This window comes from Parus major, chromosome 1A, assembly GCF_001522545.3.
Source record: "Parus major isolate Abel chromosome 1A, Parus_major1.1, whole genome shotgun sequence".
Taxonomy (NCBI): Eukaryota; Metazoa; Chordata; class Aves; order Passeriformes; family Paridae; genus Parus; species Parus major.
Genome location: NC_031773.1, coordinates 23,076,502 through 23,093,675, shown reverse-complemented (window position 1 = coordinate 23,093,675; position 17,174 = coordinate 23,076,502). Strand labels below are relative to the sequence as shown.

The window sequence follows — 17,174 nt, the reverse complement described above, 5'->3', positions numbered from 1 at the left end:
TCTCAAGACTAAATTCCAGTGCAAGGTCTACTCTGGCATACTAAAAGCACTGATTCCTGATTTTAAACAATACCATGGCAGCACTTTATGTCATAGAAGCCAATAAAACTTGAAAGTGTGTTTCATTTTCTCAAAAGTATCTGATAGAGTCAGAACAAATGAGACTTTTAAAAATCAAGCTCTTACTTTGGCTGTTTGAATACAAGCAGTTTCAGCTCACACTTTGGTATGGTGTGCGTATGCACTAGATTTGTGAAAGGACTCAGCAAACACAGGCTTAACCAGTATAACCCTTACAGTTCATAAGTCTCAGAAGGCCTGTCTCAGGGAGTCTCAGCTCATTTTAGAACTCATCAGCTTCATGTGTTGTAAGATTTATTGGAAAATAAAACACTGAACTCATTTATACTTTCCTATCTGCAGTTTCTGTTGGTCCCACTCCACTGCTTTTTTTTTGACTAAGACCAAACCTGATTTATTGTATTTTGATAACATATGAACAAATTATTTCCTTGCAGTCTGCTCCCACCCTGGGCTAAAATGTTGGACCACATAATGTGAAACCTCAGCCTCTGCTAGCAGATGCACTGCTTTACCAAAAGCCATGTGTTAAATTGTGTTTATATTATGTACCTGGCAACAGAGCTGATGTCCATACTCATTATTCATGGAAAAAGAGTCTCATTAGTGGAACAGCATGCACTGTTGCTGAGCTACATCATTATGGTTTCAGAGTTCAGTGTCTGTCAATAGAGTGAGGATGACCTAAATAGTGTTGAATTCTGAAAATATTTTTGGCTCTGATTTAACACATATCCATGTTATTTACAGCAGAAATAGTTATGGCTGCGGAAGTTGGTCTGCTTGTAGTGATGCTTAGAGCAACTGATTTATTAATTTCCTTGGGCAGCCTGTTGCTTTGACAGATATTTAGTGGTATCTGGGCACTGTGTGAAAACTCAAGACTTTTCTGGCAATTTAAAGTCAGGTTTAGAAAGAATGGATGCCTCTGTATTTAATCTTAGTGATGCAATGGTTCCTCTCTAAATCTGTCTTTGCTTTCATTTTTTAAAAGTACAGTGTTTTTCAGTGAGACTATAAGCCTTCTGGTTTGCAGGATGAACACTGTAGACAGATTCTTCTCTCACATACCCCTTTGCAGAGAAGGAGAAAGACCATGTTACCTTGCCAGAGTCCAAATGTGGATGTCTTATCTCATTCTGCTCTAGAAGATCTCATTCTGCTCTTTGCTTTGACACTTCTTTATTTGGTAACAGCTTGCTCAAGCAGAATCCTGCTTAAATTAGTGTTATATCAAAATGCAAGCCTTCAAAGAAACACTTTAGAAATAGAGATTTCTTCTTCTGGAATACTTTTAACTCGGTGAAATCCAAACAGTTACCACAGAGAAGTGATTTTTCTAAAATGTAGCCTATTTAGGGCTACTTTCTTTTCACTCTTCTGTCCAATTTCTTCTTGTTCTTACAGATTATGCACGTAAATTCTATTTATAAGGAAGGCAATCCATTTGTAGAGAGTTGCAGATGAATCAATTGCATGCAGCCTTCAGTTATGGTTAGCTATGGTCTCCAGGGGTTTTGTAGATAGTTTCATTACTTGCCATATTTATATTTGATATTTTGGAGATATTTTACCTGGTGGAGCTAACTGGGTAGGTGTTCTAAGTGCAATGAAGAGTTTTCTTCCAAGATGTAGCAAGTGGCAGTATGGAAACATGCATTCCCTCATACACCGTATTTTATAACACATTTGTTTCTCTGAAAGAGGTATCTTAAGAGAATGTTCCTTTTAGTTGTGGTTATACCAAAACCTAATCTACCTTTTCCAAGAGACACAAATCAAGACCTCCAGTTTGTGTAATGGTAATAGAAACAGAGAACAGTTTGTCTTTGTTCCTATCACATCTTTTCCAGCTTCTGTCTGCAAGAACTGATTTCTTTTCTCCATATCAAAATCACTTGTTCCTTCAGCTAGGTTTCAGCATCAGTTCTGTGTCTGTCCATACCATCTGGTTTCTTTTTTTTTGCCATATGATTCTAGGGCATTTTTTGTTTTTCCTATTTGTGCGAAAGCACAAGAAATATAAAGTATTTGTACTAGTCTTGCTCTTTTTAACTTCATTTGGCAGAAATTATTCCTTCCCCTCTACAGGCATTTAGGATTGAACTCAGTCAAGTTAAAGTGGCTGACACTTGCTTGGTCACTGATAGGCATGTCAGCAAGAGTGGCATATGAAATCTTTAAAATCAGCAGTTGTATATCTTTCCATATCTGAAGAGTGTAAGTTTTAGTTGTGGTCATGGCAAAATAAAGACTCCTTGTATATGCTGCAATGGTTTTCCCATTCTAACATAGTGGCCATTTATGTTTGGCTGGGGTGTTTCCCACTACTGAGAAAGAATGCCGAAAGTACAGAGAATCGGAACTGGTTTTCATAAGCATAGTTGTGCTCCCTCCAGCATGTTTTCTACTACATTTTGTGGGAAAATGGGATCAGTGTTCTAATGGGATATTAGATGTTTCTGATAGTATTTTTCCCCTGATGTTCAGCTCATACTTTTCTTTAATGATTTCCATCACACTAGTCTTGTTTTTAACCATTTGTATCAGCTTTATTCACTTCCTTTCTAAATGCTTGTGTCTTTATAGATAACTGCATCTCTATTCTGTCATCACTGATCCAGCCTGCACATATTTATTTTCTAGAGTGCTTTCAATCGATAAGGAGTTCTTCCTACCACCTGTGCAAAATAGGGAATACTTTTTGAATAGTGACTTATATTTTTGCATTTATTAATGACTAATTGCAACATGCCTGTCTCTTCATGTTTAGAGCCTTTGCTGACTTAGTAGGGAATGTTCCATCATTCTGTATCCAGATTCATAACTTTTTGGTTTAGTTGCTATTGATAAGAACAAAAGATCCTGTGACCATTTTAGATGATACATGGCATATTCTGCATATCCATAGCATCTTTCCATTGGTTCAGTCTCATAAGCAACTGCTTAAGAAGCAAATTAATAGTATGAATTCACTTTCCCAACCCTCACCATACATGACTGGGGCTTACTGAAAGAAAATGCTTGTAAATTTAGTCTAGATTTTTGTATTCTGTTTAACGATACAAGCAATAGGAAAGAAGGAGAGCCTTTTCTAGATTGACACATCAGTTTCTATTAGGCAAAAATGTCCTGATGGATTTGACAGAATAGCAGTCATCTTTCAGCACATTGTGGGAGCTCCCCAAGAAATCACAGGAGGGTGGGAAACAGTGTATGTGAAGATATTTTGCCAGATGGCTCACAGAGCTGGACACAGTCATTTATTAAAACTTTGCTTTGGTTCCTGACAGAGTACATATCTCCTAGGGCTAGTTTGGATACGATTCCCTTGCTAAATTCAAGTTGTTACCAGACATAATTGTTTATGCCTCTCTCTAAAATATCAGGGTGCAGTTTTGGAGATGAAGGCAAAATTATATGAGGATTTTAAAGTATCGTAGTCATAGACCAGCATATAGCAGGACCAAATACTTATGGTCTAATATGCAACAAAAAGAAAAACACTTTTGAAAGCAAGCAGGCATGCACCTATTAGGGCTGACTCAGTTGGACTAGATGATGTCCAGAGCTTGCTTCCAATTCCAACCACTTTCTGATTCTGTGATAAACATTCGTATCTATTTCTTCCATTGCTAGGGGTCTATAGGTATTATCCTCATACAAATGCTGATTGCTCTCCAGGAGCATAGTACTGGAAGAGGCCTCCTGGGTGAATCAGGGCCCCTGCTGTTGCATTCCCTGCATGATGCTGCCACTTCCATGAGCTGAGCAAGCTCCATCGTAGAATTAGTTGGTTCTGCCTCACTGTTCTACCTGGAAATCTCCCTCAAATGTTTATTTCACAGAAACTTCCTTTTAATCTGTGGCCTAAATTTAATTCTGAACTCTTTATTCTTGTGCCAGTGATGTCCTTTAGCAATCATTCTCTCCTGGTGTTCTGTGTGGGTCTACATAGCAAACAGCTGGATCTTCTCTCAGTCTTTATTTCATTCGGTTTGATACAAAAACAGTCCAGTCCTGTTTGCTTTTGTTGTTCTTGACCATGGGTGATCAGATTCAAACACAACATTCTCTGAGAAATCTCATTTCATTTGCAGAAAGGACTCACATGGTGCATCTGAGCCTTAGCTCATCTCATCACATTCCTCTTCCTTGCAGATGCCAGCTGTTCACTGTGAATCATCTTGCAATCTATATGCACAGATGTTTCCAACTCAGGAACACTTACTGTCTACTAGAAGAAAGTGCTTTGTGATACTGTGTTTTGTTTTAATATATTTAAAAGGCATTTCTTTTTACTGGAAATAACTTGTAACTCCTGATAACTTGGTATAAAGAGGATTATTGGATGTGTTCAGAAATATTTTCTCTTCCTGTCCTTGAAGGTCTGTTCATGCCTGTGTCTGTAGCTGTCTTCTGTTAGTGGAGTAATTAACGTATCTGTCATCCAAACTGCTCAGCATGCTGTTGATTTTAATTACTTTAGTCACTACAGCTGCATACTCCAGTGAAATTATAGCTGCAATATATTATAGGGAAACATTCAGCAGGATCTGTACATCTCATACTTGAAGTGCAAGTGCATAAAAAGATTATCTGATTTAACAGGTAATCATTTCAAAGTGTTTCAGTTGTTCTGGCAATATTTTCTGTCTCACAGAATAACATTGTGCCTGGTTGCTTGGTTATTAATAAGAGAAGGATGGTGACTGCTGAGATATGAGTTGCTTGTCCTATTTACTCCCTTCTGGAGCCTTATCTTGCTAGGCACATGAGTTCAGGGAATAAAAAGTGTCTGTTAATCCTAAAGTAACCAAGTTATGATAATTTTTTATTTTCTAATCAAGTTTAATTACAAATGAAGGGACAGATAGTTTCTTTGATCATTAGTCAAATCAGCTGTTCCTCACTTCTACAGTGGACCTACTTCAGTGCCTTGTGTTTTGCTGTGCTGTGTTATCTGTTCGCTATAGAAAGTTATCAGCATGTACAGAAGGGTTTCCAGAAGCCAGCCTTTAGTGGGTTTGGTTTGTTGTGGTTTGGGGTTTTTTCATGTAGCTGTAATCTTACAATTTTTAATGCTGGAATATTTCAGCCTCAATATGTGACTGCTGGGTAGATCACAGAATCACAGAATAAGCTGAGTTGGAAGTGACCCACAAGGATCATCAAGTCCAACTCTTAGCCCTGCACAGGACATCTCCAGGGGTCACATCATGAGTTTAAAAATGTGGAAGTCAATCCTCTGTAACAGTGAGAACAAATATATCACTCAAGTCTGTTAAACAGCATTTCTCTCTACCTTTTGAATTTTTGCATTGTGCCAATTTGCTGGTAGAAAACACTTATAAATTAACTAATGGGTTAAGCTGGGTTTATGGTTCCTACGTGTCTCTGGAACAGGATAAGATGGCCTGAGAGTGTCTGGTGAATGTGTGTTTTGATCCAATATTTTCTTAAGAGGCAAAACGCCTTATTTTACTGTTGATCTTTAATTTCCATCAATCTACTGGTTGGTTGTTGGCAAATCAAATTCATTATTACTTGAATAGCTGTCTGAACTTGTATAGCTGCCACATGCTCATATTAGACAACTGCTTCTCAGTGAAAACATGAAGAGTAAGATAGCCCTCACCTATTACTTAAATATTTTATGAACTATGGAAAAATTCAGGTATTCCAAGTTATCTGTACATTTCTATATGACGTAACAAATTCTTTCATTATGTCATGTCACTCTTTGAATTAGTCCTCTAATGAAACTAGTTGCTGTTTAAATAGCAATTCCAGAGGTCATTAACACACATTTTAAAGCCTGTATATCAGGTGAAAGTTTAAAAATCCATGTGATGTGGCAGCGTAAGTCCCAAGATGAGAAAGTATTCTGAGTTCACATACTAATTTTTTGTATGTCATGCTTACTCTTAAGTATCAATCAAACACTTTTCTTTCTGCATGCTTTTAAGTTTTCAAATGTTTACTTTTTTCCTTTCTTTTCAACAGATATAAGTTTACCAAAATCAGCAACAATATGTTACACAGCTGCATTGCTCAAAGCCAGAGCTGTCTCTGACAAGTAAGTGCTTAAGAACCACTGTCCAGCAAAATTCCTGATCTAATGTAAGACTTTTCTTAGCTGAGCCCACACCCTAACAATCTGCTGATTCAGCAGGAAAATTAAGACCTGCGGTAAATTGATAAAATTACCTTATATATAAAAAAATTGTAGTGATCAAACATTGCACTTGAGATACTAAGGAAGAAGAAAAGAAGAGAAATAGCATAAATTCAGTTCTTGTTTCAGTTTTATATATACTGTCTGGGTGAGCTTTGGCTTCCTAGATAGTATAGTGAAGATGCAACTGAAAAGGGTTGTGTGGCTGAATCTCTTCAACTTTGTGTAAACCTGAGCACAAAAAGGTAACAACTAAATGTGGATGCACTGGTAACAATGTCATTTTACAAGTACTGTCAGCAGACTAAATAGCAGCAGGTAGATTTAGCATTATTATGTCAGGGATTCTGAGAGGTAGATGGCGTTCATATTTTTAGAGACACAAATATCTGTTCATTCCTTTTATGTTTTTCTCTTGGGTCTCAACCTTCCAAGGTGCTGAGCACATCTCTTTGATGCCTGTGGACTTGAGAGCACTGGCCCAGTCTGAAAGGGTGCTCAGCTCCTTGTGAGATGGAGCTCAAAAATCCCCATTCTGCTCTCAGATGCCTTCACACAAATCCCAGGCAGAGTTGTGTCTGTGCACCTGAGGGTCGAATGCCCCCTAAAGTTGAAAAGCAAGTGGAGTGGAAAGCCATTTTCTTGACTGACATCCTGACAGTTTTTGCTTTTAAAGTGTATGTACACATCAAGATCTAAGTAATTTTCTTTCATTCTTTTTATCCTGTAGATCGCCAGTACCTACTGCAACATCTTTCCTCCCTACACAGCGACTCCAGCTTGGGAGGGCAGGGCTAAGGTTGTCACAGCTTTCCCTGTGGTGTCTGCCTGCCAAGTACAGCTCTGGAGTTAGCCGTGGGGTGTGAGGTGAGAAAGAGATTGCATGGTCTGGTTTTTTATTCACTGGGGCAGATGATTTGCCCACAGTTTGGGCATGCTACCCTCAATGGTGCTGCAGCCAGTAGACCACCTGCTACTGCTGCTGCATCGTGCTTCCATCTCACCCTGACCCAGGGGCATTGGGCTGGGAACCTTCCTAAAACTTCCCCAAACCTGTTTTTAATAGAAACCCTCCAACAATAATTTGGCATTGGTTTTTTGGGGGTTTTTTTGGTCTTGTTATTTTTCCTTTTCTTTCCTTTTTTTTTTTCTGCAATATTAGCCTTGAATATGCCCCTAGCAAGGTACCTAGAGCAAATTTAGATTAGTGACAGAGAAGGGACTGTTTGAACTGACTTTCTGCCATGATTAGATACAAACATGCTTTCCGCTTCTGCTGGATTTTTATTGGCCTTGATGTAATAGATCACTCAGAGATTCCACTTGCTATGGAAGTTTGGAGAGCATAGGAAAATTACTCAGTTTGGTTACATGGGCCCATGTTCTAGATTCCTTTTCTAACTTTTTGTTACTAGCATTTCTGACCTAATGTGATTGTTTCTTTGCTTTTGTAGATTTTCTCCAGAGGCTGCCTCAAGGCGAGGGCTGAGTACTGCAGAGATGAATGCAGTAGAAGCTATACACAGAGCAGTAGAATTTAATCCACATGTGCCAAAAGTGAGTATTGAGAAAATGTTATTGTAGCACTAACACTGCTGAGGATGTAACTCCTGATTTTTGTGTTAGGATAAAGGAGTGATGTTGTGGAAAAGAGAGCAAGCAACGGAAGGGGAAAAAAGCTGATAGTATGCACAGTTTTTTCATTCACAATGTCACATTCAGGACTGTGCAACTTGAAATTTTAGCTGACATGGATTTCACCAAATGCTGTGCTGAAGGCAGATCATGCATAAAGATACATTATTATTTGCAAAATAGTCATTAAAGATCTTCTAGTTCAAAGTAGCATATTTTATTTGTTTCGATGATTATATGTAAGAAAATGGTTTTGGCATGCTGTACAAAAGAACCTATCTTTGGATTTCATGGTGTGCTTCATATAAGTTGCATTAGTAATTCCTTATGCAGCAACCCGTCATTAAGTTCTGAGAGTGCAAAGCTCAGAGATGAAGAATTGCTGAGAACTGTAAAGTAAACAAAAATGGATTTGTGTTCTAATTCCCATACCTGCTCTCTGAGGTTTGTATCTCAGCAGTAAGAAAGTTGCTGAGAGGTTGCCAAAGGCTAAAGACAGATTTTTTTTGCATCAGGACCTTTTTGGCCTCTGAACTTCACCCCACAAACCTTTAGGCTAGCATTGCTCTTTTGGAAGTAGGCAGCAGAAAACTGGGATGTGTTAATAGAGGGATCCTATTTATTAGGTACAATTGAATACCAGGTCTGGTCAAGATAAACCCAAACCCTCTTCCATGTGTATACATGGATTGCAGAAAGTTAATTCTCTTGCACTGCAGGAATTAAATGTTTTCTCTGTGATCTTTGTCTCGTAATCCAGCCACTAAATAGCATGGTGTAGCTGTCTGAAAGTTACACTGTTTGCTTAATAAAATCATCTAGACTTCCTCTACAGGCACTGGAAAGAATGAACTGTCTTGGACATCTTTAGACACACTTTTCCTCCTCAATGTTTCTACATTGACTATGAAAGGAGTAACTCTTTTCCAGTAAAGACCTGATTTTTAGACAACAAAGTTTAGGTGTGAATGAGCCCCTTTGTAATATTAGCTGAGCTTCTATTTATGTGCCCTATTATAAACGGAAAATATAATATAAAGCTTGATTCCAGGCCTTCTCTGTTTACTTTCTTCCATCCCAATGGCTCTTGCAACAGCACAACCACTGGTATTTCTCTTCTTCACAGCTGTCAGTTTAACTCTCTGGGTGAACCTTCATGTTTTAATGAAACCCAGTTGGAGATCTTGCCAAGGAAAAATACCAGTTTAGCCTGTCATGTGCAATCCTTGGGAGCCTGTTCCATTTTCCTCACTTATCTCCATGCTACTGATAAATGTTTCCATTACAATCACTTTTAGCAGTTTGCATACTAACATTCCCATATTAACACACAGTGTTTTCATCGTCTATAAATGAATGGCTTTGCATTTATGTCTTCCACCAGTTACCTGAGTGGGGATCTTTTTGCTTTAGGTCTGTTTCTGGGACTGGTTTATTCACTGTTCAGAGACAGAGATAGTGCACTGGCCTCTACTTCTATGCATGCTCCTAATGTCCATCCTGCTATTGTCTCCAGGCTCTGTGCTGCCATAAAGCTGAGATCAAATCTTCATTTACTACCTTTTTGCTTTTTCTGTTTCTATTTCTACTTAAGACCTTGATGTTCTTTGGTTTGACCTCCTCTTCAAAATCCACTTTACTGTAAATTGTGGCATTTGCTCCATAATCTCTGCACCTTCAGACCTCCAAAATCCTGCTTTTCTTGTAGATCAGTACTTTCATTCATCCTTTATCACATCCTTCTTTTTAGGCAGCTTCTGGTTAGGTGGCTTTTCAATAAGAGGCTGAATTTCCTCTCACAAGTATGCCCATGTGTGAAATGCAGGTTCTATATTATTTTCTCTATTTTTGGTTTAAAGAAATTCCAGTCCTCTTCCTCCTTGAATTCATGTTGTTAATTTATTCCCTCTATTTTTTCAAAGTCTGACACTCTGAAATTGAAAACCTTTGTGAAACGTAAATTACCAGGATGACAAGGTAGTAATAGGAGTAGACTCCAGAGGTTTTTATAGTTCACATTTTAACATTAAACCAGAATAGCCTAAAACAGATTAATATACAGCAGTGCTGATTTCACACTCATTCCTGCTGCTATTAGCTAAAGGATATTAAGGTGTGAAAGTTCATTTTTGGTTACAGTTTTACACACTGTGTGGATATTACACCTCAGTTTCCACTCACTTGTAATTGAAGTCATATCCCATTTGTTTTTAATGAAATGGGGATAAGTTTTAGCAAGCAGCATCACAAAAAATCTTACAGGGCCACAAAACTAACATGTGTTCAGAGCTTCTCTAGGATTTATATGTTAATGAGTCTTTTATTCAGAGTGAGGAACAAATAAACTAAAAATGTGATAAATTATTTAACATACTGCACAAAAATTTAGGAGTTAAACAGAGAGGGTTGTGTTTCCACTGAAGCTGTAATTCCAGAGGAAGGGTATCAGGGAGAGTACATAATTTGTGGAAGTAGTTGGGGAAAAAGGTATATGTATACTCAGACATGATTTCATCAATATTATTTATATATGTGTTTGGGGCTTCCCTACTTGTATGTAACAGGACTATAAAAAACTAATGCTGATAAGCTAGCACAGCTGTCTCTTGGACATTTCTCAGTTGTGGAACACCCTTCCTGAACTGATTTGCAGGGGTCTTTCCCTTCATTCAAACTCCTCCTGAAAAGCACCCGCATCCTTTCTGTGATGTGTGAGACTAGAGGTATTCATTAAAGAGTAAACAGATCATGGTCCATATAGCTGATTGTTAGAAGTGAGTCAAAAGTATGTCCTGCACACAGTTGTATGGGTTTGTATGTAAGCCAGGAGCTGAGTTGAAGAGAGTCTCTTCTGAAGTATGCTGCATTTCAATCAGACAACTTAAATATTGATACTGCTTTAAGAAATAATAATTTTGTCCATAAACAGTCTCTTAAAAGGATGTCATAAACCATTGACTTAAACACTTTCAAAAGATTCATCTGTTCCCTGTTGCATCCCTTCTCATTTTTTTCTTATTTATTTTGATTTTCTTGGTAAGAACTGTGTCTGTTCCTTATGCTTGTGTGGTTTCTAGTAAGTTGTAGTTGCTAATAGAAACAAATAATGCAAACAAATTCATAGACCAGATGGGAAATTAATCTGTTCCACACACCCCATGATATTACAGAGAAACTATGTGAGATATGTTTGAGAGAGTTTTTAACTCTTCAGTGAGACAGTCATTTGTTGCTGTATTTCCAGAAGAAAGGCCAAACTTCTTAATTACCATCAATTCAGTGAGAATTTGAAAGGTGACCTAAAAGTGGCTTCCCTGGGCATGTAGAAACCAGTATTTTGGAACTTTCTGAAGCTTATGCTGTTCATCCCACTGGGAGGAGGAGAGTTCCTGTTCAGACAATGTTAAATTCTCATATTCTGGCCTGGAAGGATGTTGTCACAGGTGCAGGAGTGACTGTTGCCTGTTTGCAACCTGACCTGTAATTTCAGAGTCAAATTGCACGATTGAGGAAAAGAAGGAAACCTGCCTGAGTTAGGTTGATTTATTTTATAAAAGGTCACTGAAGTAATGTGGAATGCTAAAAGCACTCCCAGCAGGAGATAATTAGGAGCCAGAGAGCTGTCAATATTGTGAAATAGATAATGTATACTCGATTGATTTAAGCAAGAGAAGTATAAATTCCACCGTGTTGCACTTCATGTGTACAAGGTGCATTGTCATTCCCAAATGCTCATTAAAACACTTTCCTGTATGTGTACAGAATGGCTGTAGCTGAGCTGCATCTATCACAGCTGTGCGTAACTGGCCCAGAAGCCCTCTGTAGAGGTACATGAAAACTACTGTTACATTTGTAACTCCTAAACATAGGTGTTTGACAAAAGAGAAAGTTAGATTAGAGGGAGAGAACAGAGATCAGACAAAGCTAAAAAAGGACAACCCAAAAAAGTAATCCAAGCCCGCAGTGACGAAGGGCTAATTGAGTTATCTCATGGTGGCAGAAATCATTGTGCAATTCCAGTATTTCCTTCTAACTTCATTGAGGCTGGGTCATAGAATCATCAAATCCAAGAAAATGCCAGGGTTGGAAGGGACCCACAAGGATCATCATGTCCAGCTCCTGGCCCTGCCCAGCACCATTCCCAAGATACCATGTGTGCAAAAGCTTATTCTGTCAGGCTTGGTGCTGTGACCACTTTCCTGGAGAGCCTGTTCCAGTGCTCAAGAAGTCCTGTCACTGGCCACAAGAATGAAGAGATCATTCTGGCTGTTTGTTTCTGAGCTGGCTCATTTTGTGAAGGAACATGATAAGCCCAGATGGTGATGGCATTTTATTTCTTGTTCTAGTTAAACTTCTTCATTTGTTCCTGAAAAACAAATGCAGTTGGAGATGTGTTGGTCTTACCATCTAGATTTCCTCCATGAATGCCTAGCTCTTAGCTAGGTTTCTTATTTAGCCTGTTGTTTGATTCTCCCTCTGAAGTGGAATCATGCTTGGGTTCAGAGTTCTGTCAGGATGACAGAGGGGTCCCCTCTTCCCTGTGTGTTCAAAGGACTGATAAATTGTCACTTAAATTGTGAAGGTTGTGATTCAGTCTGGGTGGATGCCAGTGTATCAGGGGTTAGAGTTAATAGGGAGTGTGTCAAGAGATGTAGGTTACTAGTATGAATTTTAGTGTTATGTTATGATTGGATTTTGTGTCCCTGTTACTTCTGTGACAACAAGGGCTGTGCTCTGGAATAAGGCCTTTGGAAATTTTGAGATATGAATAGTCAGATTCCCACCTGAAGTCTGTGGTGGCTCAAGAGTAGAGTGCACCTCTCTAGCCTTTGATGAAGTGCAGCAGCAGCCTCTTGGAAACTACAGTCAGATGTCTTTGACTTATTTTTCCCAAGAGCTGAAGATGTTTGTTGCATGCAGAAGACCATCAGGACTGTAGTTCACGCATTATATGGGCAGCATGAGGACTACAGCTCATTGGATGGTTTTTAAGGAAAGATTTTAAATTTTTTATTATTTAGTTAATTTGATTGGAATTTATCTGCTTGTCCAATACAAAATGTTTTAGGGGGAGTGTGTTGGTTTCACAGACAACCTGCTAGAAGCCCAGCAGATTGCTGGGGCTCAGTCCTGCCTCTGAAAGACTGGACCAGTAGCCTGTAGTTACCAAAAAGGGGGCTGCCCTTGGCTGTCTCCCTGAGCCCTGCCAGCAAAACCTCCAGGATCTCAAATGACCTCTGGGCTCCTGAAGTCTCCTTGAAAATACAGCAGTGCACCAATGGATATGATATTCTAGGACATCAAGACCATCCTAATTTTCATGGACAGTCATATCTCTCCTTCCATAATAATCAAGCCCTACTTACAGCTAGGCAGCTTTTTGGTACCCTTTACTGATGTTTAGAGAACTTAAGTAGATGGAGACCTTCAGGTACCATCTCTGAAAACCATTTTTTTGTGTACTTGAGAAATTTAATCTTCTTTGTTTTGGAAAGTGCCTGATGAGAACTGTACAAAGTGTTCCAGACAGGGTCTCTCTGGGGCTGTGAACAGTCAGTGTTCCTGCTGGAAATGCTTCCAGAATAAATTAATTGACAGTTCATATGCCCAAGAGGTGTGGCTGACATTTATGCATAAAATAAAAACATCTATGAGTCACAAATGAGTCTAGAGCCACCTATCAACTTTGTGTGTGGGTCTTACTGAGTATCACCAATCCAGGTTATGGATTTTTGTTTGGGAAGGTAGCTGTGATACAGTAACAAGGGAGGAGGGTTTCACATTTTTCATCTGAGGCACTTCTAAAAATAATTTCTTTCTGAAACTGAGAAAAATGCGGACTGAAAAGTCAACTTAACTGAGTGAGGACTAAGCTTGATTGCAAGTGTCAAGATATATATATCCTTCCATCTGGTATTTCCTCTTGGTTTCTTTTTAATTGCTGAAAACAAGCAGTACATAAGAATCAAAACAACACATTTACTTTTCACGCTCCTAGAAATACAACATTCCTTCCTGGTTTTTCTCTCCCTACTAATAGTGACATGTCATTGGGTTTGTTGATGTTTTTTCCTTTGGTTGGAACATTTGAATATTGAGAACTTATTTTCTCATTTAATTTTGCAGAAAATATGGAAATAAGAGTTTAATGTTCTGAATTAATAAGACAAGTAGAAACCTGCAGCTCTTGCAGCTGTATTCCATTCTGCTCAACAGATATGTGTTTTTAAAAGGGTGAGGCATTCATTAGGGCAGTGAATGTTTGCTGTATCCATGTAAGCCTGACAGCTCCCTCCCTCTTGTCAGCTCTTTTTTCTGTTCTATCATCCTTAATCCCCTGGTTTGCTTACTAAATTGCAACTTCCTCCATTAATCCACCTGCTCTGCAACTCTCTCAGGTTTTTCTGAAAGGCTTTAGAGAAAATCCAGGTATCACACTCAACTACTCCCACTGCTAATTCAGTTTCTCCTCCTTTAATAGTGACCCATGTCAGAAATGTGATTTCTCTTTGAGGTGTTTATTTATTCTCCAGGATTGATAGTTCTGTGTTTTGATCATGAGCTCTCCAAATCTTTTACCTGCTTGACAAATCCTTCAGACAAAAGGGTGACATGCTCTAGGACATCCTCCACAAAATCATTGGTGCTCATTTCCTTCTGTCCTTTTCCTTTCCACAAGGCTGACTTTCACTCCTCATTCCTTTCTTTTGCCTTCTTTTCTGCATCAGCACATCCTGTTCACAAAAGTCAGCATTTATCATGGGTTGTGCAAGGTTGACACCACCCATGCCTCCCTTTCTCCTCCCAGGTGCCTGCTCTGGGAAGTTGTCGGTCCCTAGGTCCTGCGGGGTCTCCTCCTTCCAGACCAGGCTGGAGCACAGTGTGAAATGGAGGGGCTGTGCACTCCCTCCTTCATTGCCAGTGATCACCCATACCTTTCCTTTCCCAGCCCCGTGCTAGGGCCTGGCTCACCTGCTGCCTTTTGTGTTGACTTGAACAGTCTGGTGGGGAGAACATTTGATCTTGGGCATCCTGGAAGAGAGCGACAGTTTCCCTGTGCTGCGGTGAGCAGTCAGCACACAGCGGGGAAATATTACACTCCTCAGGAGAGCTGACAGGAGCTGATTCAGCAGCTTGTTTTCTGTCTGGTACTCCTTCTCCTGTAAAGGATGCCATCTTTACCCTCTGCTGTTTCTTCCCCCTCCACTAGCTGGAATGCAGTAACACCGGTGATGTCTGCTGAGCTGCTGTTAGTTGTCTGTCTAGTTAACTGTTAGTCTAGCTCATGGATTGAGGAGGGAGGAAAAATCACCTGCTTGAATCATCTGCCTTTTCCTGTGTCATGAACCCTCTGTGTGTTTCATCTGCTTCTGCTGGGTGGGGGGAGCCAGTTATGGGGAAATTTTCTGTGAAAATTGCTTATGTGTTCAGTCAGTGAAAAATTTCATTTTAATTATACATTCAACAACTATTTCTAGTAGCAAGTTTAAAGGTGTTATACTTTTACCCCCATCCCACCCTGGGAAATGAGGCGATTGTTAAATTATGTAACATTTTTACTTTGTAACTTGTTGTTAGCTACTTTGTTGGCTGCCAACCTTACATATTCATAAACCTCACAACCAGTTAATGGCAGTGCAGTAAATGCAGCAACCTGTGTGCAAACTATGAGTGCTATATGTTTCCTTACAGAAAGACTTTGTGCATCAAAGTGCTTAAAGTCTTCTTCATTTTATTATAAACGTTTTTAATTAAAAAAGCTCTTTTAATTAAATTCCATTTTTTGCTTTGAGCCCTTTTTTTCATCTCCTTCAATAAAAGAGATGTTTAGTTTTGAATGTCTCTGTAGTCCCCATACTACTGCTGTAAAGCGTCTGACAGCATATCTTAGTGTTTGGGAATAATTCATTAGTTGTCTTCAAGCTGGTGATGTTACACATTTGATGAAACCTTATGAGAAAAAGTACTTTAGGGAAATAGACCTTCCAGTGTGCATTACAGAATTGCAGTCAGCTTTCTGTGTTTTGTATTACCTCTGCAATAATTGTGCTCTGCTTTTTTCTTTCAGTACCTACTAGAAATGAAAAGCCTAATTCTGCCCCCTGAACATATTCTGAAGAGAGGGGACAGTGAAGCAATAGCATATGCTTTCTTTCATCTTCAACACTGGAAAAGAGTAGAGGGGGCATTGAACCTCTTACACTGTACATGGGAAGGCAGTAAGTAATCCTCTTTCTTACAAAGGAGCTAGTAAAATATTTTTATTGAATGTCATGATAAAAGTAATAGTTTTTGTCAATTGAAATATTTGAAATTTGAACTGAAAATACAAATCACTTAATGAGTAAAATAATGAGTATTGTGTTTGCTGTGTAATACTGAACAAAATTTCCCAACTTCTTTGAGACATATTTTCTTGTTCATGGATAAGGAGATAAATTATTAACTTATTTCATTCCAGGATTGTAGAGATTAGTTTCAAAATGAGAGTGTATTCAGATTCAGACATAAACAAAAAATATTTTGCAATAGGGGTGGTGAGGCACTGGAACAGGTTGCCCAGCGAAGCTGTGGATGTGCCACCCCTCCAAGTGTTCAAGACCAGGTTGGGTGGGGCTTCAAGCAGCTTGGTCTAGTGAAAGGTGTCCCTGTTCATGGCAGTGGAGTTGGAACTAGATTATCTTAAAGGTCACTTCCAACCTACACCACTTTGTGATTCTGTGAATGCTTTGATATTTGGAAATTAGGAGTGTGCGTTATAGACAGGTATATATTAATGTGTAGTATAAAGCAACACTGTATTTTATTATGGTTTTTTTTCAACTGACAAACTGGAGTGAATTCAATGAAGGGTTACTGTGATGCATAGGGAACTGGAATCTGTGGACAAAGGAATATGGACAAAATGTTGAGGAAGCTGGTTTTGTTCAACTTGGAGAAACCTTATGGTGGGTGAAGAGTGTTGGAGTCTGGAATACTGAGTGTGTGCCCTTGTTTCTGATACTTAGTTATAAGATCCAGAAAAACACTGAATTTCATATAATACGAAATTCATGAGCATGTTTTCATGGTGATGAAAACAAATGTTAAAGTTAGATGGAAAAAGCTTAACGTGTAAGTGTGTAGATTAGAAAGTTTTTTTAAACCACTGGGTGAAAAAGTTAGTTTAGAGAACATGAGACAAGATGGAGGATTTAGGGTTGCTGTCTCTTGTCTTTCTTCTTTCTTCTTCATGTTCTTCTCCTAGAGGTTTTTTGGGTAGCAGTAAGTGATTGGACAG

The 17,174-nt window shown here is 38.9% G+C and overlaps 1 protein-coding gene across 2 annotated transcripts in view; it reads left to right on the top strand.

Annotated features, from left to right (window-relative positions):
- ST7 (suppression of tumorigenicity 7) overlaps window positions 1–17,174 on the top strand; it is a 133,306-nt gene that overhangs the window by 104,020 nt on the left and 12,112 nt on the right. For both annotated transcript variants that reach the window (XM_015628383.1, XM_015628384.3), the window contains exons 10-12: window positions 6,088–6,160; window positions 7,714–7,816; window positions 15,963–16,113. In XM_015628383.1, the coding sequence (XP_015483869.1) occupies window positions 6,088–6,160; window positions 7,714–7,816; window positions 15,963–16,113 (327 nt within the window). The remainder of the gene's footprint in view (window positions 1–6,087; window positions 6,161–7,713; window positions 7,817–15,962; window positions 16,114–17,174) is intronic.